At 46.2% G+C, this 22,206-nt stretch overlaps 1 protein-coding gene across 1 annotated transcript; it reads right to left on the bottom strand.

Annotated features, from left to right (window-relative positions):
- Window positions 1-4,614: 4,614 nt before the first annotated feature.
- Window positions 4,615-21,480, bottom strand: CCDC34 (coiled-coil domain containing 34). Its single transcript, XM_064163857.1, has 6 exons — window positions 21,181-21,480; window positions 16,913-17,045; window positions 15,667-15,774; window positions 9,011-9,169; window positions 5,865-6,006; window positions 4,615-5,080 (listed from the first exon to the last, which is right to left on the bottom strand). Exons 1-6 carry the CDS (start codon window positions 21,366-21,368, stop codon window positions 4,866-4,868), a joined length of 945 nt encoding a protein of 314 aa, XP_064019927.1. The 5' UTR covers window positions 21,369-21,480; the 3' UTR covers window positions 4,615-4,865.
- Between the last annotated feature and the right edge of the window lie 726 nt (window positions 21,481-22,206).

The raw sequence follows: 22,206 nt of genomic DNA, 5'->3' as shown, positions 1-22,206 counted from the left end.
TGCTCAGGGTAAGTTGGAAGGTGCCATGCTGCTCCAAAACACCTGTTGTAGCTCAAGTGTTGCACAACCCTGATTAGCTTGCCACGGGAAAGGTGATCACAGATCAGTGTGATCAAAGGCAATACCACAGGGACTCCAGACCATTCAATGTGAATTATGCCATAGACCTTTACTGATCATTTTGCTCTCAATAAATACCCTCAGCCACAGGGCACACACACACACATTAGCATAATGTGTAATGCTAGGAGCAGCTGTGGAGCTGTTGGAGGGTAGCAGAGCCCTGCAGAGGGACCTGGCCAGGCTGGATGGGTGGGCAGAGGCCAATGGGATGAGATTGAACAAGGCCAAGGGCAGGGTTCTGCACTTTGGCCACAACAACCCCAAGCAGCACTACAGGCTGGGAATGAGTGGCTGAGAGCAGCCAGGCAGAGAGGGCCCTGGGGGTGCTGGTAGACAGTAGGTGGAAGATGAGGCAGCAGTGTGCCCAGGTGGCCAAGAGAGCCAATGGCATCCTGGCCTGCATCAGGAACACTGTGGGCAGCAGGACAAGGGAGGTTATTCTGCCCCTGTACTCAACACTGTCAGGCCACATCTTGAGCTGCTGTGTCCAGTTCTGGGCCCCTCAACTCAAGAGAGATGTTGAGGTGCTGGAAGGTGTCCAGAGAAGGGCAACAAGGCTGGTGAGGGGCCTGGAGCACAAATCCTATGAGGAGAGGCTGAGGGAGCTGGGGGTGTGCAGCCTGCAGCAGAGGAGGCTCAGGGCAGAGCTCATTGCTGTCTGCAACTACCTGAAGGGACATTGTAGCCAGGTGGGGGGTGGCCTCTTCTGCCAGACAACCAGCAATAGAACAAGAGGACACAGTCTCAAGTTGTGCTGGGGGAGGTCTAGGCTGGATGTTAGGAGGAAGTTCTTCCCAGAGAGAGTGATTGGCATTGGAATGGGCTGCCCAGGGAGGTGGTGGTGGCACCATCCCTTGAGGTCTTCAAGAAAAGCCTGGATGAGGCACTTAGTGCCATGGTCTGGTTGACTGGCTAGGGCTGGGTGCTAGGTTGGACTGGATGATCTTGGAGGTCTCTCCCAACCTGGTTGATTCTATGATTCTATGGTGCATTAACCAGACTAATTCCTAAGAAAGCAAGGCTGCCTGCAACACAGCTGACCTCTTACTCATCATATGCTCCTCTATGGCCTCTTTTGATCCACTTTGCTGCTCGTAGACTTCAAACCCTGAAACACGTGTGAAAATCCACTGTCAATTACTGAAAGGCCATGCTACTTTACAGAGCACCTACACAGTAATTTGCAAAGCCACTAAAAGCTCAGTGATGTGAGATGTGACGCTGTGAGGTCAAACATGACACTCTGGTTATGAGAGATGAAGAGGAGGAGAGTTTGTGAATCTTAAGAAGCAGCTGGGATTTGAAGTGGTCTGTGAATTCTTACAACCAGAAGGTCTGCAAAACCAAAGGGAAGAAAACAAGCTGAGGTTGGGTTTTGTATCACTTTTAGCAGCACAGACCTCAAGATGCAAGATCTCAGATTGTTTCAAGGGAGTAAGTTGAGATAACAGCAACTTGACCTACTGTGAAATTTCATGAGCAGAGAAATCCAGGAGAGAACTTAATAAGGGACTAGGAGAATGCTGGTTAAGCTACAACAAAGTGTTAAGATTTTATCTGACTAACATCTGAGAAAGAATGGTATAAATGAATTATCTGCCCCAACAGCATGAAATCAGCTTTCTGTAGCATACAATCTGCATGGCCCAGGCTGTTCTGTGGAGTTGATATCTTGTTGGAAAAAATCCAAGCAATATTTCTCTTTTTTATTCTGCAAAACCATTCTGCTGCTTGAACTGGAGCCAATATGTGCACTCATGAGCTATCCTTAACCTCACTTGTAATTTAGTTAGGCCAGAACTGCATTTACAGTGCTGTGGATAAGCTACAGCAAGGGCCTCGTCTTGAAGCTGTTATTTTAGGTGCAGCAAGTCCACTTAAAGCTTCCTGTCTCCTAATGCAACCTTGTGCTGATTCTGAAGACAGAATAAACCCTTCCACAGAAAGTCTGGTGGAGGAAAACCAACACCAGCTTTGCTTGAGAGGAGAAAAGAACAATGGCTTTAGATGTCTGTTGGTATTCTCTAAGATCTCTAAACCAGAATTCCAGTAAGGACTCACTTCAATTACTCTGGCTGAGGCATCTGCCTCCAACATCTACTGATACAATCCCCTTCTTGGACCAAACACAGAATATATCTGGTTGAAAGAGACCTCAAAGATCAGCACAGTAAAGATTCAGCCCTTCGGCCTGAGTGCAGACAGGATTGTCCTTCAGGGTTGCACGTTTGGGTTAGCACAGGAACTCTATTGCACTGCCACTTGTCACTGTTCAAGCCAGCAGAAATCCTGTCAGAGATGTGCTGCAGCAGAACCAAGCCACAGATTCTTTCATACTCTGTTCATGCCTGGTGAATGTGGGGCAGGCTGTGGATGTAGTCTACTTGGACTTCAGCAAAGCCTTTGACACTGTCTGCCACAAGAAGCTCCTGGCCAAGCTGGCAGCTCATGGCTTGGACAGATTCACTCTGTGCTGGATCAAGAACTGGCTGGATGGCAGAGCTCAGAGAGTGGTGGTGAATGGTGCCACATCCAGTTGGCAGCTGCCACTAGTGGTGTTCCCCAAGGATCAGTGCTGGGCCCAGTCCTGTTCAATATCTTTATTGATGACCTGGATGAGGGGATTGAGTCCAGTATCAGTAAGTTTGCAGATGACACCAAGCTAGGAGCAGGTGTTGATCTATTGGAAGGTAGGAGAGCTCTGCAGAGGGACCTGGCCAGGCTGGATGGGTGGGCAGAGGCCAATGGGATGAGACTGAACAAGGCCAAGTGCAGGGTTCTGCACTTTGGCCACAACAACCCCAAGCAGCACTACAGGCTGGAGACTGAGTGGCTGAGAGAAGCCAGGAGGAAAGGGACCTGGGGGTACTGATAGACAGTAAGCTGAAGATGAGGCAGCAGTGTGTCCAGGTGGCCAAGAGAGCCAATGGCATCCTGGCCTGCATCAGGAACAGTGTGGCCAGTAGGACAAGGGAGGTTATTCTGCCCCTGTACTCAGCACTGGTCAGACCACACCTTGAGTACTGTGTCCAGTTCTGGGCCCCTCAATTCAAGAGAGATGTTGAGGTGCTGGAACATGTCCAGAGAAGGGCAACGAAGCTGGTGAGGGGCCTGGAACACAAACCCTATGAGGAGAGGCTGAGGGAGCTGGGGGTGTGCAGCCTGAGGAAGAGAAGGCTCAGGGCAGACCTCATTGCTGTCTACAACTACCTGAAGGGAGGCTATAGCCAGGTGGGGTTGGGCTCTTCTCCCAGGCAACCAGCAATAGAACAAGGGGACACAGTCTCAAGTTGTGCTGGGGGAAGTCTAGGCTGGATGTTAGGAGGAAGTTGTTGGCAGAGAGAGTGATTGGCATTGGAATGGGCTGCCCAGGGAGGTGGTGGAGTCACCATCCCTGGAGGTCTTCGAGAGGAGACTGGCTGGGGCACCTAGTGCCATGGTCTGGTTGACTGGCTAGGGCTGGGTGCTAGGTTGGACTGGATGATCTTCCAACCTGGTTGATTCTATGATTCTATGATTCTATGGCAAGGTATAAAATCCCACCAAGACCTGAGCACAGAGCTGTGTGTCCTAAGTATCATGTACAGACTTCTGTGAAGCCCATGTTCTCCTGCTTACCAGAAACCCACCTGACACCTCGTGGAGTCCAGACTTCCAAGAGAACATAGTAAAATTAATACAAACACACAAAAGGGAGGACTGTATCAACCATTACAACTATCCTCTGCCTTTAAAACAAACCTGCAGTGAATCAGCAGCTTTACCTACTTTAGAATATGAAAATAACCTAAGAACAGCATTAAGAGAACATTCTGGTAAGCCTTTAGAAGAGCAGCTAAAGTGGTGAAGTGCCTTGAACACCAACTGTGTGAGCAACACTCGAGGGAACTGGGGCTGTGTAACCCTCAGAAGAGGAGGCTGAGGTGAGACTTTATCTACCTAAAAGGAGGTTGGAGTGAGGTGGGGGCTGGCCTCCCCTCACATGCAACAAGAGACAGAGAGGAGAAACTGGCCTCAAGTTGTGCCAAAAGAGGTGCTGGTTGGATGTTAGGCAAATCTCTTCACAGAAAGGGTTATCAGGCGCTGGAACAGGCTGCTCAGAGAGGTGGTAGAGTCACCATCCCTGGGGTGGTTTAAAAGTCCCATGGATGTGGTGCCAAGGGATGCAGTTTAGTGGCAGTAGCAGTGGGATTGTGAGGTCTAGACAAGCAGTTGGACTTGCTGATCTCAAAGGTCTCTCCCAACCTCAATGGTTCTATAGTAGTGGCCTTGATAAAAGATTCTGTTGTTTTTTTATGAGAGTTGCATTAGCTATCTTTACTTTATTTATGTATTAGAATAAATAGGAAGAAACTATTAATTAAATGCCACATTAAAAGTCAGCAGTTTGTAATCCATACGCCCCAGGACAATATTCTGGAATACTGTTGCCCAAAAGAATCCTTACACACCCAAAAGAATTCCTTCAACAACACAGAGGAAAGCAAGAAATAATTCTGTGAGGTTTATTGGTATTGAGTTACAGTCCCACTACAACTGGCTAAATTTCTTTACTACTAAATTGCAACACATAAAAATAAAACATTACAAAGCTGATTGCTGAGTGAGCTCTAAAAACCAAACCCACTCACAAAAAAATACTACTCACAAAAAAGCAGGCTGTTCTGGACACAAAACTACATGTGCATTGATATTTATGGGCCAGTTCAGTCAGGATTGTAAGAATAGCTTTGTTTTCTGTATTACAGCTGCTTTCTGTGCAAGGATCCAACACAAAGGTTGTTCTTGGGCTTATAAATTACTATAGGCAAAGAAGAACTTGACTGACAAGATACAGGTCTCTTACTCTTCTTCATGGCAAGAACACTGTCTTCCTTTGGAGGAGGCACAAGTACAGGTTTCCATGGAATGGGGTTACAATAGGCTGGAGCTGGATACCAATTCCCATCACCACGCCCTAAAACGTTTAGAAAACACACATAACTAACCGAGAGTATTTAAACCACAAGCTTTACAATGCAAACAGGTGTAGCAATCACCTGGCCCAACCAAGAACAGCAGAGACTTTGGAGGAAGAGAGCACAGGCACATCACATCATTTACATGCTTCAGAGTCAGAAATCTGCCATCTCAAAAAGGACAAAAACTAAGTGGGGCTCGCAAAACAGATCGACAGCATTCTTTTGTCTTTAAAACAAAGCAGGATTACAGAAAGCAAGAAGGTGTGATGCAGGAGCAGAGGAAAATGGAAAGGAAACCTGAGCTCAGAACACAGGTCAATTTCCACAGCTCCTTTTTCTGCCAGTCTCTTATTAATCTTTTGTGTCTTACAACTCCAGCTCTTTTCTAAGGGGGATTCAAGTGTGATAAGGTGGCAGACACCTTCTGTAACATGAACTTTACAAGCATGCTAACAGAACTGATTCACTTCACAGGAACCAGGAATTGCTTTTAGTGATCTCTATGCCTGCCAAAGAAAATGAGATCAAAGTAAATTACAATTTGCTATGCCACTTTATTATCTCAAACAATAGAATTTTCCTCCTAAGCAATGTGAAGGGCTATAAAAATAAGCAAAGGGTTTCCAAGTAAAAGCTTCTCTGACTTACTCCACACAAGATATTCGTTCCAATGTGCTGAAATTAGCTACTGATGAACATCTTAAACAGGATCCATTAGACACAAGAAGATGAGAGGGAAGGAACCACAAAGCAAAGTCAGTACACAGCAGCAGTACAAACCTGTAGAATTCCCATGTGGGAAGCCATAGCCATTTAAAACAGGGCGTGGTTTATTCCTAGCATTATGAAGCCATTCCTTAAAGACCTTCTCTGACCTTGCTTTCTTCTCCTGCAGCTCAGCTTCCCTTTCTTTTTCTTTTTCCTAAAAAGAAAAACCATCTGAGATACTTATAGACAATGCCCTGTCTGGTAGCCACAAGCTGATAAATAGGTTCCCAGATTGCTGCATGCATTTGAAGTGTTTTCAAGTGCAAATACTTTTTTTCTGACAACAGAAAAATTGAAAATAAAATGAAAGACACCAACCTCCACATTAATCCAGTAAAAGGTAAAAGCTCTGGAAGACTACATGTAGAAGAAACTCTTAATGCAGTGGGGAAATGACCAAGGCCTACTGTGTTGCCATTAACCCAAAGAGGTTCTCATTCACCCACATTCTCACAGCCCTATATCAGCCCTGACTGGGATGCCTCCAAGTCTGCAGCAGGCTTGGAAAACCATTCATCAGAAGTAAAACCTGTAGGTATCACAGTATCACAGTATCATCAGGGTTGGAAGAGACCTCACAGATCATCAAGTCCAACCCTTTACCACAGAGCTCAAGACCAGACCATGGCACCAAGTGCCAAGTCCAATCTTGCCTTGAACAGCTCCAGGGACGGCGACTCCACCACCTCCCCGGGCAGCCCATTCCAGTGTCCAATGACTCTCTCAGGGAAGAACTTTCTCCTCACCTCCAGCCTAAATCTCCCCTGGTGCAGCCTGAGGCTGTGTCCTCTTGTTCTAGTGCTGGCCACCTGAGAGAAGAGAGCAACCTCCTCCCGGCCACAACCTCCCCTCAGGTAGTTGTAGACAGCAATAAGGTCCTCCCTGAGCCTCCTCTTCTCCAGGCTAACCAATCCCAGCTCCCTCAGCCTCTCCTCGTAGGGCTGTGCTCAAGGCCTCTCCCCAGCCTCGTCGCCCTTCTCTGGACACGCTCAAGCATCTCAATGTCCCTCCTAAACTGGGGGGGCCCAGAACTGAACACAGCACTCAAGGTGTGGTCTAACCAGTGCAGAGTACAGGGGCAGAATGACCTCCCTGCTCCTGCTGGCCACACCATTCCTGATGCAGGCCAGGATGCCACTGGCTCTCTTGGCCACCTGGGCACACTGTTGGCTCATGTTCAGGTGGGTATCAATCAGCACCCCCAGATCCCTCTCTGTCTGGCTGCTCTCCAGCCACTCTGACCCCAGCCTGTATCTCTGCATGGGGTTGTTGTGGCCAAAGTGCAGCACCCTGCACTTGGAGCTATTGAAGCCATCCCCTTGGACTCTGCCCATCTGTCCAGGCAGTCAAGGTCCTGCTGCAGAGCCCTTCTGCCCTCCAACCCAGCCACATCTGCCCCCAGCTTGGTGTCATCTGCACACTTGCTGATGACTGACTCCATGCAGTACAGACATAGCATTTGGATTTAAACCAAGTTTAGTTGATCCTGTGAATATGGGTTTAAGAACATACATGCTGAAGGATGTATGTGGTTTAAATCTGTTTGATGACTTCCCTTTTCTTGGGTTTCATGGTCCTTGTGCTGCACATGTCAGAGACTCAGCAGAGACACAGAATCACTTTGTTAAGCAAAAAAGGAACACCACCAGCACAGAATATTTAAGTGAGTTATAATTAAATGGGAAATTATGAAACATTGCAAAACGAAGGTCATTAAGGCCTGCAAAGTGATCATATATAGCTTAAGCTATTTTAAAGTTAGTCCAAATACATTATTATATGCACTTGTGACATCCTTACAAGTGTGTTCTGCACTTTAAGAACAACTGCTGTAATTACAGGGGGAATAAAGATAAACTCCTCTCTCTTCAACCCTCCTCCACATTCAGCTACAACAACAATGTAGTAGTTCTATAATGTTACAAATTCTACTGAAAAATTATCCTGCAATTTTAAATAAATGAAAATACAACCAACCAGCTTCACAGATAAGGTTGTGAGGAGGTTGTAGGCAGGTGGAGGTTGGGCTCTTCTCCCAGGCAACCACTGATAGAACAAGGGGACACAGTCTCAAGTTGTGCTGGGGGAAGTCTAGGCTGGATGTTAGGAGGAAGTTGTTGTCAGAGAGAGTGATTGGCATTGGAATGGGCTGCCCAGGGAGGTGGTGGAGTCACCGTCCCTGGAGGTGTTGAAGCAAAGCCTGTCTGGGGCACTTAGTGCCATGGTCTGGTTGACTGGATAGGGCCGGGTGCTAGGTTGGACTGGATGATCTTGGAGGTCTCTTCCAACCTGCTTGATTCTATGATTCTATGATCTGGTCATACATTTCATGACCATTACCAATATGTGATGTTTCAGAGGAACTGTGGATGATTCCTGTAAAGGCAGCCTCGTGAGAGCATTTGTTCCAGTGAACTAGAAGACCTCAAAGCCTGTGTTTTAGGAAGCTTACAATAAGAGGACCTCTGAAGCTCACTATAAAAATACTGAGTGATTCATTTGAAGTAACATTAAAATTAGAACTCCTAGCACCAGGTATGAAGCAAAATGCTTTTAATCAGAAATCTGTGCAACAGTGGAGCTGGGAGAAAAATTTGCATAATGATGACTGTTGTCTGTCTGGGTCAGCCTGCAATGGACTGAGTAACAAAGGCACACTCTGTGCTTTGAGTTTCTCTTTCCCTTATCACAATTTCAGTGGATCCAATGGACTGAGTAACAAAGGCATACTCTGTGCTTTGAGTTTCTCTTTCCCTTATCACAGTTTCAGTGGGTTTGCAAAGACTCTTAACAACAACCCATTAATGTGCATCTTGCTTTGCTGACCACATCTCAACATCCTCAAGGCATGCTACAAGTTTTGAAAGTTTGAGCCACTTGATAAATTCTAAGCAGATTAAGCAACTAATTCTTCACTGAGAGAGTCATTGGGCACTGGAATGGGCTGCCTGGGGAGGGTGGAGTCGTCGTCCCTGGGGCAGTTCAAGGCAAGGTTGGATGTGGCACTTGGTGCCATGGTCTAGCCTTGGGCACTGTGGTAAAGGGTTGGACTTGATGATCTGTGAGGTCTCTTCCAACCTTGGTGATACTGTGATACTGTAATGCATTTAATGCACATCAAGTAATCCCACCCAAATAAATGACTCATTGATGAATACCTTCTCTTTCTTCTTCTTCTCTGCTTCTTCAGCTCTCTTCTTCTTTAACCATTCTTTATACTTTACTTCTGCCTTTTCTTGCAACTGCATTTTTTCTAGTTCCCTTGTGGCTTTTTCTGCCATTTCTTTGCTCAGCTTTCGTTCCCTTTCCCTCCTTTCCTAAACAAAACAGACCAAAGAAACAGAAGAGAAACTTTTCAGCGTATTTCCATGAGCAATTATTTTGAGGAATACAGTTCATTCAATGATGTAATTCCAAATAAATTATCATACCCCAGAAAAAAACCATTGTGCTGTAAATTATTTGAAGACAGAACTTATTAACTGCTAGGCTCCATGAAAACATAGTTTTAAACATATAAACTTGTCACAAAATAAGAAGATAAAAAATTAATTTTAGGACTGCTAATGCTATTAAATTTGCTACTGTCCTATACACACAAATATTTTTAAAACACTTCAGACACTTCTCAAAATTGCTGAGAAACAAGTAAGAGTTGCAGCTATTGACAGCAGTGTGGTAGTTGGACCTTTCAGAGATCCAAAGCAAACCACAGTTGCAAAGAGAACTCAGGCAAACTGCCCCCTTCTAAGAGCTATAATCTCTGAGGTGTTTCTTCACCTAGACCAAATGTCACTGGTGCTGGAATGTGTCCAGAGAAGGGCAACAAAGCCAGAGAGGGGCCTGGAACAGAAACCTTATGAGGAGAGGCTGAGGGAGCTGGGGGTGTGCAGCTTGGAGGAGAGGAGGCTCAGGGGTGACCTCATTGCTGTCTACAACTACCTGAAGGGAGGTTGTAGCCAAGTGGGGTTGGTCTTTTCTCCCAGGCAACCAGCAATAGAACAAGGGGACACAGCCTCAAGTTGTGCCGGGGGAAGTCTAGGCTGGATGTTAGGAGGAAGTTCTTCCCAGAGAGAGTGATTGGCACTGGAATGGGCTGCCCAGGGAGGTGGTGGAGTTGCCTTCCCTGAAGGTGCTCAAGAAAAGCCTGGATGAGGCACTTGGTGCCATGGTCTGGTTGACAGGTTGGACTGGATGATCTTGGAGGTCTCTTCCAACCTGGTTGATTCTATGATTGTTGGGGTAATCTCTTGTCAAACATCCTCATCTGACCTCACAAAACCATGAGCCAGTAACTACATTATTTCACTTCTAAGGCATTCCAGGGAACATCAGCTGAATCTGTTCTGCAGCACAGGGGAAGTGAGCAGATACGAATGTGGTCCAACGCACAGTCTGCAATGTAAGACTTCAGAGAACTACAAAATGATGGAAGTATTACTAATACCATTTCACAACACTTTGTAGGGCCTGCACATCTGATCAAATTCTTACAACTAAGACCAATTGATTTCATTCTGGGGAAAAAGTAAAGTTGAGGTTATGAAATGCTTTCACAAAGAACAGAAGCAAGATCTCCTTTTATGATCAGGTTACCCGCTTGGTGAACGTGGGGCAGGCTGTGGATGTAGTCTACTTGGACTTCAGCAAAGCCTTTGACACTGTCTGCCACAAGAAGCTCCTAGCCAAGCTGGCAGCTCATGGTTTGGACAGATTCACTCTGTGCTGGATCAAGAACTGTCTGTAAGGCAGAGCCCAGAGAGTGGTGGTGAATGGTGCCACATCCAGCTGGCAGCTGGCACTAGTGGTGTTCCCCAAGGCTCAGTGCTGGGCCCAGTCCTGTTCAATATCTTTATTGATGATCTGGGCAAGGAGATTGAGCCCAGCATCAGTGAGTTTGCAGATGACACCAAGCTAGGAGCAGCTGTGGAGCTGTTGGAAGGTAGGAGAGCCCTGCAGAGGGACCTGGCCAGGCTGGATGGGTGGACAGAGGCCAATAGGATGAGATTGAAGAAGGCCAAGTGCAGGGTGCTGCACTTTGGCCACAACAACCCCAAGCAGCACTACAGGCTGGGGACTGAGTGGCTGGAAAGCAGCCAGGTGGAAAGGGATCTGGGGATACTGATAGATAGTGGCTGAAGATGAGGCAGCAGTGTGCCCAGGTGGCCAAGAGAGCCAATGGCATCCTGGCCTGCATCAGGAATGGTGTGGCCAGCAGGAGCAGGGAGGTCATTCTGCCCCCGTACTCTGCACTGGTTAGACCACACCTTGAGTGCTGTGTTCAGTTCTGGGCCCCCCAGTTTAGGAGGGACATTGAGATGCTTGAGCGTGTCCAGAGAAGGGCAACGAGGCTGGGGAGAGGCCTTGAGCACAGCCCTACGAGGAGAGGCTGAGGGAGCTGGGATTGGTTAGCCTGGAGAAGAGGAGGCTCAGGGGAGACCTCATTGCTGTCTACAGCTACCTGAGGGGAGGTTGTGGCCAGGAGGAGGTTGCTCTCTTCTCTCAGGTGGACAGCACCAGAACAAGAGGACACAGCCTCAGGCTGCACCAGGGGAAATTTAGGCTGGAGGTGAGGAGAAAGTTCTTCACTGAGAGAGTCATTGGACACTGGGATGGGCTGCCCGGGGAGGTGGTGGAGTCGCCGTCCCTGGAGCTGTTCAAGGCAGGATTGGACGTGGCACTTGGTGCCATGGTCTGGCCTTGAGCTCTGTGGTAAAGGGTTGGACTTGATGATCTGTGAGGTCTCTTCCAATCCTAATAATACTGTGATACTGTGATCATACAAAAAGCAAGTAAATATAGGAAAAGTGGAAAAAAAAAAGCCCCCCCCTCCCATACCTACAATTACAAGCAGAAATAGACTGAAAACCTTTCTAAAGACTGCAGTTAAATGGCAGGGAAGCCTCTCCAATTATATACCTTTAATCACAATACTTCAGGTGAGTTCAGTTACTCTCTAGGCTGACCCAAAGTTAAATTAAGTTCTATGTAAGCAACGATCTGCCGTGCACACTACCATGAAAGCTTGAAAACCTGCTGTTTTCTTTCCAGTGAGACATGCTTAAGACAGGGAGACTCCCTGCACAACTGCAGACTTTGCAGCTGGCTAGAAATTGTTCTGCAGACAAATCAGAAGCTCTTCCTCTTTCCTGCACAGAGCAGCTTTTCCTTCATAGAGTTAGCGTACACCACATTCCCAGCTGCTTTAATAACCTGGTTCATGTCAAGTTCCTGTCACCCTGCCTTTCCCAGCTTCCCCCTATTCTCATTATTTTCCCTTATACAAGCCCATCAAAAATGCTAGGAATGTGCATATTAATGTAGATGTTTTTCAACCTTCCCTTCACTCTCCTTCCATGTATACGTGGGGGGAGGGGAATGATACAATTCGTTTATGCTTGCTGCTGTCAGATTGGGTTTTTAACATGCTCTTTGATCTTGTGTTCAAAACAGACATGATCTATTCACTAAACCACTAGTAAATTCACACACACTTTAAAATATGATTACAGGTATTACATAAATTAAGGTATTGATTGTAAAACACCCAACTCCTCAGTGCAAGAAAGGCTCGTTCTCCTGCCACCCCACCCAAGCACATTATTAAGGAGAAAGGATAGAAATCTACCCTGCAGCTTGACTGCTCTGGGCTGTGATCCTATCACAGCTTGGAAGCTAATGAAGCCCGAGCTAGGTCAGTACTTGAAAATCTCCCACCCAAAACAAATCCATCTGTCCCACAAAGATGGTGACTCAGTAGACAACGTGTCTGAGTCAGTACCAAACTGATGTCTCATGGGCAAAAGTACTGACTTGTGAAGAAAATTCAGACTTAACTATACATGGAGAACCAGCAGAGGAATTTAAAATTTCAAGCAGCATCCCATTTTCTCCCTGACAGAAGGTAGAAAATATCAGTTGGAACAAGGTGAACTTTAAGGACCTTTCTAACCCAAACCATTCTATGAATCTACAAATAAAAGAAGTGAAACCGTCAGTGAACAAAAACAGTGCTCAAGCTTTGCTTCCTAAGCTGATCCCTAAAGAATGAAATTTAACAGCCAGAGCACCACAAGTGACATGACCATGCATCAAAATGCAAGAAAACTGGTTTGGCATACAGAAAACCAGCAGAACTCTTTCATGAACACACATTAATGACACAAGTTTATCTCACACTCACAGTATGAAGATTTTTCCACCAGTGTCTCCTGGTTCTGGATGCTTAAGATGAAGGCAAAGGTTTCATGTAGGCTCAAGCATCCCTTCCATTAGTACTCAGCAATGACAAAAGGCTACAGACATGAGACAATAGAGCTAACAGCCCACAAAAATACTACCCACTGCCACACAAGGTATTTCTGCAGTCTACACACAAGGCTTACACTCAGCAACTGGTGAGCGCTTCATGCCTGTTTCACAGAATCACAGAAACATCCAGATTGGAAAAACCCTTCAGGATCACCAAGTCCAACCTATAATCCTACTCTACAAGATTCACTTTAAACCATATCCCTAAGCACCACATCCAAATGACCTTTAAACACATTTCACTGAGGAATCACAGTATCACAGTACCACCATGGTTGGAAGAGACCTCACAGATCATCAAGTCCAACCCTTTACCACAGAGCTCAAGGCCAGACCATGGCACCAAGTGCCACGTCCAATCCTGCCTTGAACAGCTCCAGGGACGGCGACTCCACCACCTCCCCGGGCAGCCCATTCCAGTGTCCAATGACTCTCTCAGGGAAGAACTTTCTCCTCACCTCCAGCCTAAATCTCCCCTGGCACAGCCTGAGGCTGTGTCCTCTTGTTCTGGTGCTGGCCACCTGAGAGAAGAGAGCAACCTCCTCCTGGCCACAACCTCCCCTCAGGTAGTTGCAGACAGCAATAAGGTCTCCCCTGAGCCTCCTCTTCTCCAGGCTAACCAATCCCAGCTCCCTCAGCCTCTCCTCGTAGGGCTGTGCTCAAGGCCTCTCCCCAGCCTCGTTGCCCTTCTCTGGACACGCTCAAGCATCTCAATGTCCCTCCTAAACTGGGAATTTTGTCTCAAGGAGCATATTTTGATGCTTCTAGGATGAAACTGATCAAGTTTTCCCAAATAGGAGATATATACACACTCCCCAAGAAAATCCTAGCAGCCAGCAGTGCTTATGCAGCTAACCCTACAGCTCATGTGAAACCTCCTTTAACACCTTACTGATCACTGACCTGCCATATTTATCCTTCAGTCTCTGTCCAGATCCACAGCTAATCTTGTGAACATTTGAAGTGGTAAGGCCTGGGTGGCACAAATGTTAATATCCCAAGGCTTTTGAGTTCAGTTTGTTCTTGATTTGAGTGCAGTTTACAGAAAACACTAGCGAATGAATCATCTGATTTAAATGAAAATCAGATTACTTTTGGTAAAAGCTTGGGACACAGCCTAAGGATGACCTTATCCTTCCAAAATATAATCTGACAAAGTTGAGACGTGAATATATTTTTTCCACTGCCCTCTGGATTCATACAATCACCATAAAAAGACCTCCTGCTCCCATTGGCAAGAGAAAAGCAGCAGTTAATCAGTAAATCCACAAAGAAAAAGGTCTTTGGAAAACTCAAACAGGTAGAGGTGGTGGCAGGCAGGGGAGAACAAGAACTTTCACTGTTTTGAACTGTGAACAATTTTAACAGGCAGCCTGAACTCTTTCAAGCCAATGAACAGTTACAGACACCTACAATTTAATTTGCATTTCAGAAGAGGGAAATGACATTTTTTGTGCTGAATAATAAATCTGCTTTTTGCTGTGTATTTTAACAGGGGAAGACCTTTGCTATATCATAATAAATGCTTAGAGCAGGCTTGGTTTGGGGGTGGGTTTATGCCAATCATCCAGGCAGAAATGACTAACAGCAGGTAGGTTAGACCCAAATGCAGCTTCCTCTAGTGCTTCTGGATGAATGTAAAGCAGTCCTGAAATCACACAAGGTCTGGAGATCTAGTCCAGCTGGTGTTATTGGGATATTTTTAATTCATTTTCATCTGATTTTATTCAGAACTGAAGTACAGAAGAGTAAGCAACTGGTATTGCTACAGACTGTAAGACAACAAATGCACATGTCCACAAACCACCAGAGGCTGAAGAAGCCCAAGCTTCCCAAACATTCCCATTTTTGCCACTCAGTACATGTCTGCTTTGTGCAACATGGAGCTGTACAGTGCCCCACGGAAGTCAGGATTCTGTCTGCTTCTAAGCCTGGACTTAGGCATTCATCTTGAGAGAGCTTAAAACATTTTTGATCCCACTCGGAAATTACTTTCTGGATGAAGGAATTCCCAGTTGCTAACTGTGGTCTACTGAGAATTTCCTGAATGTGGCCTCACACCTCAATTATCCTTCTAAGCTTTACCACACCATTTGCTAGCCCACAGTAGTACTTAACTAAATCCTCTTTCTGGCTCTCCTTGGTCTACAAGACTTTGCAGACAGCTAAAACGTACACTTTACCCAAAATGCTCGGGCACTGAACCTAGGAAGTCACAAAGTTGGGCATGCAGAAGACCAGAACCTCAGCTATAATTAGCAGAAGGCTACTACACAAGATGTAAGCCAATTGTCAGTTATCTGACTACTCAGAAAACAAATCTCTTTATTCTTTGTGAAGTCTTGAACAATGTATAACTGGGTTGGAGTGGCCATTTTCAATTAAAACACTCTTTGATGCAGCAAACTACAACCATGGTTGTCCAAACAGCTGAAGTATATTTTACACAGGTTTATTCAAGAGTAGTACGTGTTAGAACATTTGCAGCCAAAGCAATACTTACCTCCTCCCTTTTTTTTTGGGCCCATTCTTTGTGCTTCTCTTCAGCTATTCTTTTCCTCCTTTCACATTCTTGCTTTTGCTTCATCTTGTCAAGCTGTATATTCTTTTTCTAGTAAAGGAAAAGCATACAGCCTCAATTTTGTAGTACCTGCCTACAGCAATACCGTCAATACTGGAAACAGTGATGTAGTTAGCTCAATGGAAGCACTGGATTTGGGAATTATCCTTTCATTAACATTTTTTAAGAGATGGATGACAGCACAGAAGTAATATGAAATACAATCAATGGAAATGTGTTGGGTTTAGAATACAAACTGGAAATGTGTCTTTTAATTAGGCTTCAGAAGCAATTCAATGCAACAAATTACTCCTCAGCTTAATGAATCAGAGTCATATACCCCAAGCTTAACAAACTATCTTGGTATTATGCTGACTCCAAAAGACTGTTTCAAAACCTTCTAGTGGTGAGTACATGAACTGCTTGAGGTAGCCCGTGTAAAACAGGTCTGTTTTAAACTGTATTCACTTTATCTGTAAAGTGAATCACAGAAAAGTTAGGACACGCTCAAGGTGAAAAAATAAATCAGTAACTAAAGTGAGAAATGATCCAACTTTGATGCAATTGTTGTAACCACTATCCAACAGTTCCAATTTGATTTTAAACAACAGTAGTATTTTATCAACTGCAACTACAAACATACTAATCAAGATAAGATACAGCTCTCTCCATTCTTCCCTAGCCCCAGTATTCAGCAACTGTTCATTTGCAAGGGGGAAAATAGACAGAAGTAGTGGTGGGGAAATGCTGTGAAAGGGAAGCTTACCCTGGGAAAGGGCATGAAACAGTTGTGTAACTACACACTAAGTGGATAACAACACTGGGCCTTATATCTAACCCAGCAACTTGGCACACTTACACCCAGCACACGCTCTGTCGTGTTTTACTACCTACATGCAGGCATATGTAGCCATGATGAAAATCAAGGTACTAATTATATAGCTATATTTTAATCCTTTAAACTCAAAACCATTACCTGATAGTTGCACAAAGTATTGTACAGTACCACTTCAATGAAACATAACATTTAGCAAAAGAGAAAGCATGTAGCATGAATGATGTCAGCAGTGTCATGAGGTCATGGAGACCCAAGATGCTAAAACATAATGGATAGACCAGAAGCAAACAGATGATGCTGTGCTTGCTATCTGTTACTAGACTTAACACCAGCCCAGCTGGATGGATTCACCTCTGCAGCTCTAGCTTGTAACTGGGCACGTAGCTCCTTCTCTTTGCCAATGAACCATTCTTCCCACGGTGAAAGATTAGCTTTCAAAGGTGACTCTTCTTCCCTCGCTGCTACTTCAGAGTCTTCAGCCTTTCTGAATTAAAAACAAGAAATGCAGAAGAGGATTATCTGTGCTACTGTCTTTTAAATGATGTCCCTTTTATGGTATATTGTGACAATGACATCTTTTTTCTTCTTGCTTAGTAGACTCCTTAATGGATAAATATATTTTATAGCACACCTCTGACTATCCCCCTTTCATTCTACTCATTGAACTCTAGCTTGTTAGTGGGCTTTTTCCCCTCTCTGTTCCAAACTGCAGAAGATTCAAGGACTACTTTGCATGAACTAAAGAAAATCTAAACCAGAAACACCACTATCACCTTTCTCCTTGCATGTGAAACCCAAGGGAAAACAGAGATTTAACATTAACATCCTGTCCTTGGTCACAGAGAAGCTCCATGGATCAAATAGCCTTCAGCACAAAAACCTAACAATCAAGAACATTTTTCTTGTTTCAAGCCCTATAGATTTGGTTTCACAAACATGAAGCAACCTCTGCATTAAGGATCCACTCACTCTAAGAGGTAAAGTTTTCCACCCTAAAAAGCTTTCACAGGAAACACACTTAAGAAATATGGCTTGCATACAATACCTGGTGATATTATAAAAGGTTCTATTAGACTTTTAATAGGATACCTTGCATAAGTGACTCATAACTTCTTCACTCATGAATAACACAGCAATCCTAGCCTCAGGTCAGAAATATCCTCTATAATATTCGATGGATGTACTGTCACATAAGACAACCAAAACTGAAAACATGCCAATATATTTCTTTGGGAGATTTTCCTACCTTATATGGATTTTCTTTTCTTAACAACAAATCAGTTGAAACTTCACTTCAGGATTTAATATGGACGTTAGGGTTCTGAAAACACCTACTTATATACACACTTCACTAAGGTAGGTTGTTCTGTTTGCTGAATTGAAGCTACAGAAGATGCATCCAAACACATATGTTAATGTTCCTGAAATAAATCTTTTGAGCTTATCTGGTTTTCATCAATACAGAAGCATTACATCTTCACACCAAAGAGCAATGCTCTGTTGCAAAAGGTTTCACATCCCAGTAACATTTTTAGAACGTACTTCTGTGATGCAAAGCATTGGGGGGACAGTATCAGTGCTAAGGAATTTTGTCCTGCTCTTTTCCATTACTGCTACTCACATTTGTGTTCACCAACGTCTCTGTTCGCTGCTCAAGCCATGACATGTCCAGGGAAACTGATTCATGTTGAAAGTGACCTGAAAAGGGATTCTTTCCCCAGCCCCCAGCTCCCTTTACACTATGCTGCCACAGAGATGTGACACAATGGAATGGACAGGAGACCCTGGCACGCTGACAAGGCAAGGACAGAAAGCAGCACCAGCCAAGGTTACTAAGCTCAGCATTGTCCAACACATTCTGATGCACCCTATATAGCTTTTATGCTACACTGTTAACAAAGACCAACAATTCATCAGTTTTAAAGCAAGAACACATTAAGAGATGCAACTTAAGAATGCACAAACAAAGAACCCTCTGAAACTTTATCAAAGATAAGGAGAGAAGTACTATGCATACAAATTCAAGAAAGCAACACCAGTTTTGTCCAGACTTGCTATTTTGGGCAGGGATTTTTTTTCTTCCTGCTGTACATGATTTGCATTATGACACCTTGTACTAGAAGAATGCTGATGCAAGAGAAGGTATGAACTAATACACAAAATATTTACTACGTATTTGCTTGTCATTACAAAGCTCAAGCTGTTAAGTTCTCAAAAAAATAATTCCCAGTAGTAAATTTTAAAACTTATACAAGGAAAAAATAACAGAAAATAAACTTGAAACAGAGAAAAAAAATGTAAAAAGAAACATTTCTTCTCTTCTGCAGTGCTGTGTCTAAAGCTCTCTGATTGTGCCAGAGGACAGAAAGGAACCCAATGCTTTCCCTTGTGCCATCCAGCCTGCAGTCGCACCCCCCTGGCACAATGATTCTGTATCTGGAGCCACACACAAGCCAAATTTGATGGGACCATCTTAGAATCATAGAATCAAGCAGGTTGGAAGAGACCTCCAAGATCATCCAGTCCAACCCAGCACCCAGCCCTAGCCAGTCAACTAGACCATGGCACTAAGTGCCTCACAGAATCATAGAATCAACCAGGTTGGACCTCCAAGATCATCCAGTCCAACCTAGCACCCAGCCCTAGCCAGTCAACCAGACCATGGCACTAAGTGCCTCACAGAATCACAGAATCAACCAGGTTGGAAGAGACCTCCAAGATCTTCTGAAATGCTGGCTTGTTCACAGCTATGACTCTCCTCTGAATAGCTACAATAGCAACCTACTTCTAGTACCACCTTCTCAAGGGCACACTTAAGTACCTTAGACCAAATGAGGCACACTTGGCACTAGAACTGAAGCCTGACAAAAAGACCACGGTTATCATTTGCCACACACTCACTTCAGTCACACCATCAAACCTAACGCTGATCCAAACCAAGAGAACAACGATGCCTGACACCAGTTGCCAAGGCCTTGTTTTCAGCCTTTCTCTTTCACAAGTACTGCTTTCCCCACGTTCAAATGTCTGCCTCCAGCTCATCTGTGTGGAGCTTTAGGAGGACAACAACAAAAAGGCTCTTTGAGGGAGCGTGTGTATAGGTAGAGGGGCAGTGGCTGTGTAAGATGTGCTTTTGATTATACTTTTGGGAACTTGGCAGCTACACGAGGAAGCTGCTACAGGAACATCTGGCAGATGCTTATTACAAGACAGGATCAGTTTTATTCAGATACAGTGTCTGCATAAGTTAAGTATATATTGTGCCCAAGGAGTTTAAGGAGATTGGTTCAGCTCAGGCCCTAACAAAGGTCATCTCTCGTTGTATCCTACTGCTGCCAGGGAATACTGCAGCAACAGGCCCGAATACTGAGCTGTTTCAAGTGGCATCTCAAGCTGCAAAGAAACTACATCGTCTGAACTGAGTGCTGCTCAACTTTGGGGTAAGTAAACAAAAACTGCTTACTGGGAAGAAGAAAAGGAGAAATAACAGAAAAGGTATCACAGTATCATCAGGGTTGCAAGAGACCTCACAGATCATCAAGTCCAACCCTTTAGCACAGAGCTCAAGGCCAGACCATGGCACCAAGTGCCACGTCCAACCTTGCCTTGAAGTGCCCCAGGGACGGCGACTCCACCACCTCCCCGGGCAGCCCATTCCAGTGTCCAATGACTCTCTCAGGGAAGAACTTTCTCCTCACCTCCAGCCTAAATCTCCCCTGGCACAGCCTGAGGCTGTGTCCTCTTGTTCTGGCGCTGACCACCTGAGAGAAGAGAGCAACCTCCTCCTGGCCACAACCACCCCTCAGGTAGTTGTAGACAGCAATAAGGTCTCCCCTGAGCCTCCTCTTCTCCAGGCTAAACAAGGTGAAGTCCGAGGGGCCATAACTGGCTATTACCTGTTTTCTCTCTGAAGTCTGTGTTTCTGACTGCATGTGAATACTGTCCCTGGACTTCTGGCACCTCCTTTGCAGCTCTCCAAAGAAGCCTGAGACCCCTACCAGACCGCTGCAGCTGTGCCTTCCTTAGCCCAGTGGCACTTCCAGCTCGGTTTTTAGCTAGCTGCATGCCCCATCGGTTGCTGCACAGATCTGCTAAGCTCCCAAGGCAAAGGTCGTGTTCCAAAACGAGACAGGCACTGCCTGCTCCTCTCTCTTCTCTTTTCAAGGGAAGAATAACGCTTATTTACGCTCCTGTCAAGCAGAGGTCCCAAGGGAAAGAAGACATCTTTAAGTTTGCATATAATGAAAATGGAATTCAGCCACAGAAACAAGAACTGTGCAATGCATACACGCAGAACTGGCGCTGGCTATAGCTACACACGCTAAGCAGTCTCAAAGAACGCTTATAAGGGTGACGGGAACGGCTTTACCTCTTTGAAAGATACCTATAAGCTGCTGACCTGAGCTTTGCATTCTACAGGCACACAAAACCAATCAACTGCCCGCTGAAAGGAGAACTGCAGCTTCCCAAGGCACCCTAACAAGGGAAGCTGCCTGAAGCGTTTAGCTGTCCAAACAAGTTTCTCAGTGAAACCATCTTCCGTCCCCAGCAAAGGCCTCAAGCGGAGTGAGGCATCCCCCAACTCCCTGCTCGACTCCAGGCCCAGACGCAGGAGTTACCTATCGCCTCGCTGGCTCCGGGGCGCCGCCGCCCGCTCCTCCTCCTCGCTACTCGGGGAGCTGGGGCGGGACGCGGAGGAGTGCGGGGAGCAGCCGGAGAGGCTGAGGGGCTCCTCGGAGATGGAGGAAGCCGACGAGCTGAAGCGGGCGGCCCTCCTCCTGCCGCGGCCCCCGGCACCGCTGCTCATGCTGGCGAGGGGCACCCGAGGGAGCAGGCGCTCGCCGCTGCACAGCCACCACCGGCACCCACCGCCGGCCCGCACCGGCCCGGGCTGCCACTGCCGCCCCGCCCGCGCTCCCGTCGGCCCCCGCGCTCCCGCAACCGCCGCCGCCGCCACGGCAACGCGGACGCGGAACCGCCAAGCGCCTGGGCCGCCAAGCGCCTGCGCCTGAGCCTGCGCCCTGCGCACAGCCCGCGGCCCGGCCTCCGCTGGGGCCGCTCGGAAAGCCACAGGGCGGGCACGTTCGGAGCGAAGGACAACACAACACGACACGACACGACATGACATCGTGTGTTGCCTCTCCTCTTACCGGCCTGCCCAAGGTGCCCAGCCAGCGCCGCAGCCACGGTGCTGTCGTTCACACAGGCGAGACAAGAGCCCAAGCCACTTCCTAACCCCAACTGCAGAGACACGGCTGCAGGGCACGGGCACAGCTCCTACGGCCAGGGACAGGCTGACAAAAGGGGATAAGCGGCTCGTTGCAAGGACATGCTTCATGGAAAAACCTTCGTTCTGTCACTTGGGTGCCGGTGACGGTTTGGGTGTTCCACACCCCCCCCCCCCCCCCCACACACACACACTCTATAAATCACCCAGACTAGACTCAGCCAGCTCTGGAAATACGAATGAAGCTTGTATTTACAGCTGGCACAATACACAAGCAGATATTTACAGTCTACACAGTTACAGACAGAAATAGACAAGGTAAAAGGTAATACAGAAACACAGCTCCCCTCCCAGAAACCTGAGTCCCCAGGAGGGGCTCCCAACCGCCCCTGCACCTTCCCCCTGCCCCTCTCAACCT

Source organism: Pogoniulus pusillus, chromosome 24 (genome assembly GCF_015220805.1).
Source record: "Pogoniulus pusillus isolate bPogPus1 chromosome 24, bPogPus1.pri, whole genome shotgun sequence".
In the NCBI taxonomy this organism is placed as follows: Eukaryota; Metazoa; Chordata; class Aves; order Piciformes; family Lybiidae; genus Pogoniulus; species Pogoniulus pusillus.
This window is presented reverse-complemented; position numbering and strand designations above follow the sequence as displayed.

Coding starts and splice junctions, on each gene's coding strand:
- CCDC34 (XM_064163857.1), bottom strand. CDS start 21,368: ATGAGCAGCGGTGCCGGGGGCCGCGGCAGGAGGAGGGCCGCCCGCTTC. Junction 9,170..15,666: donor CCCAAAAAAAAAGGGAGGAG/GTAAGTATTGCT, acceptor TGTTTTGTTTAG/GAAAGGAGGGAAAGGGAACG. Junction 5,081..5,864: donor CCCACATGGGAATTCTACAG/GTTTGTACTGCT, acceptor TAAACGTTTTAG/GGCGTGGTGATGGGAATTGG.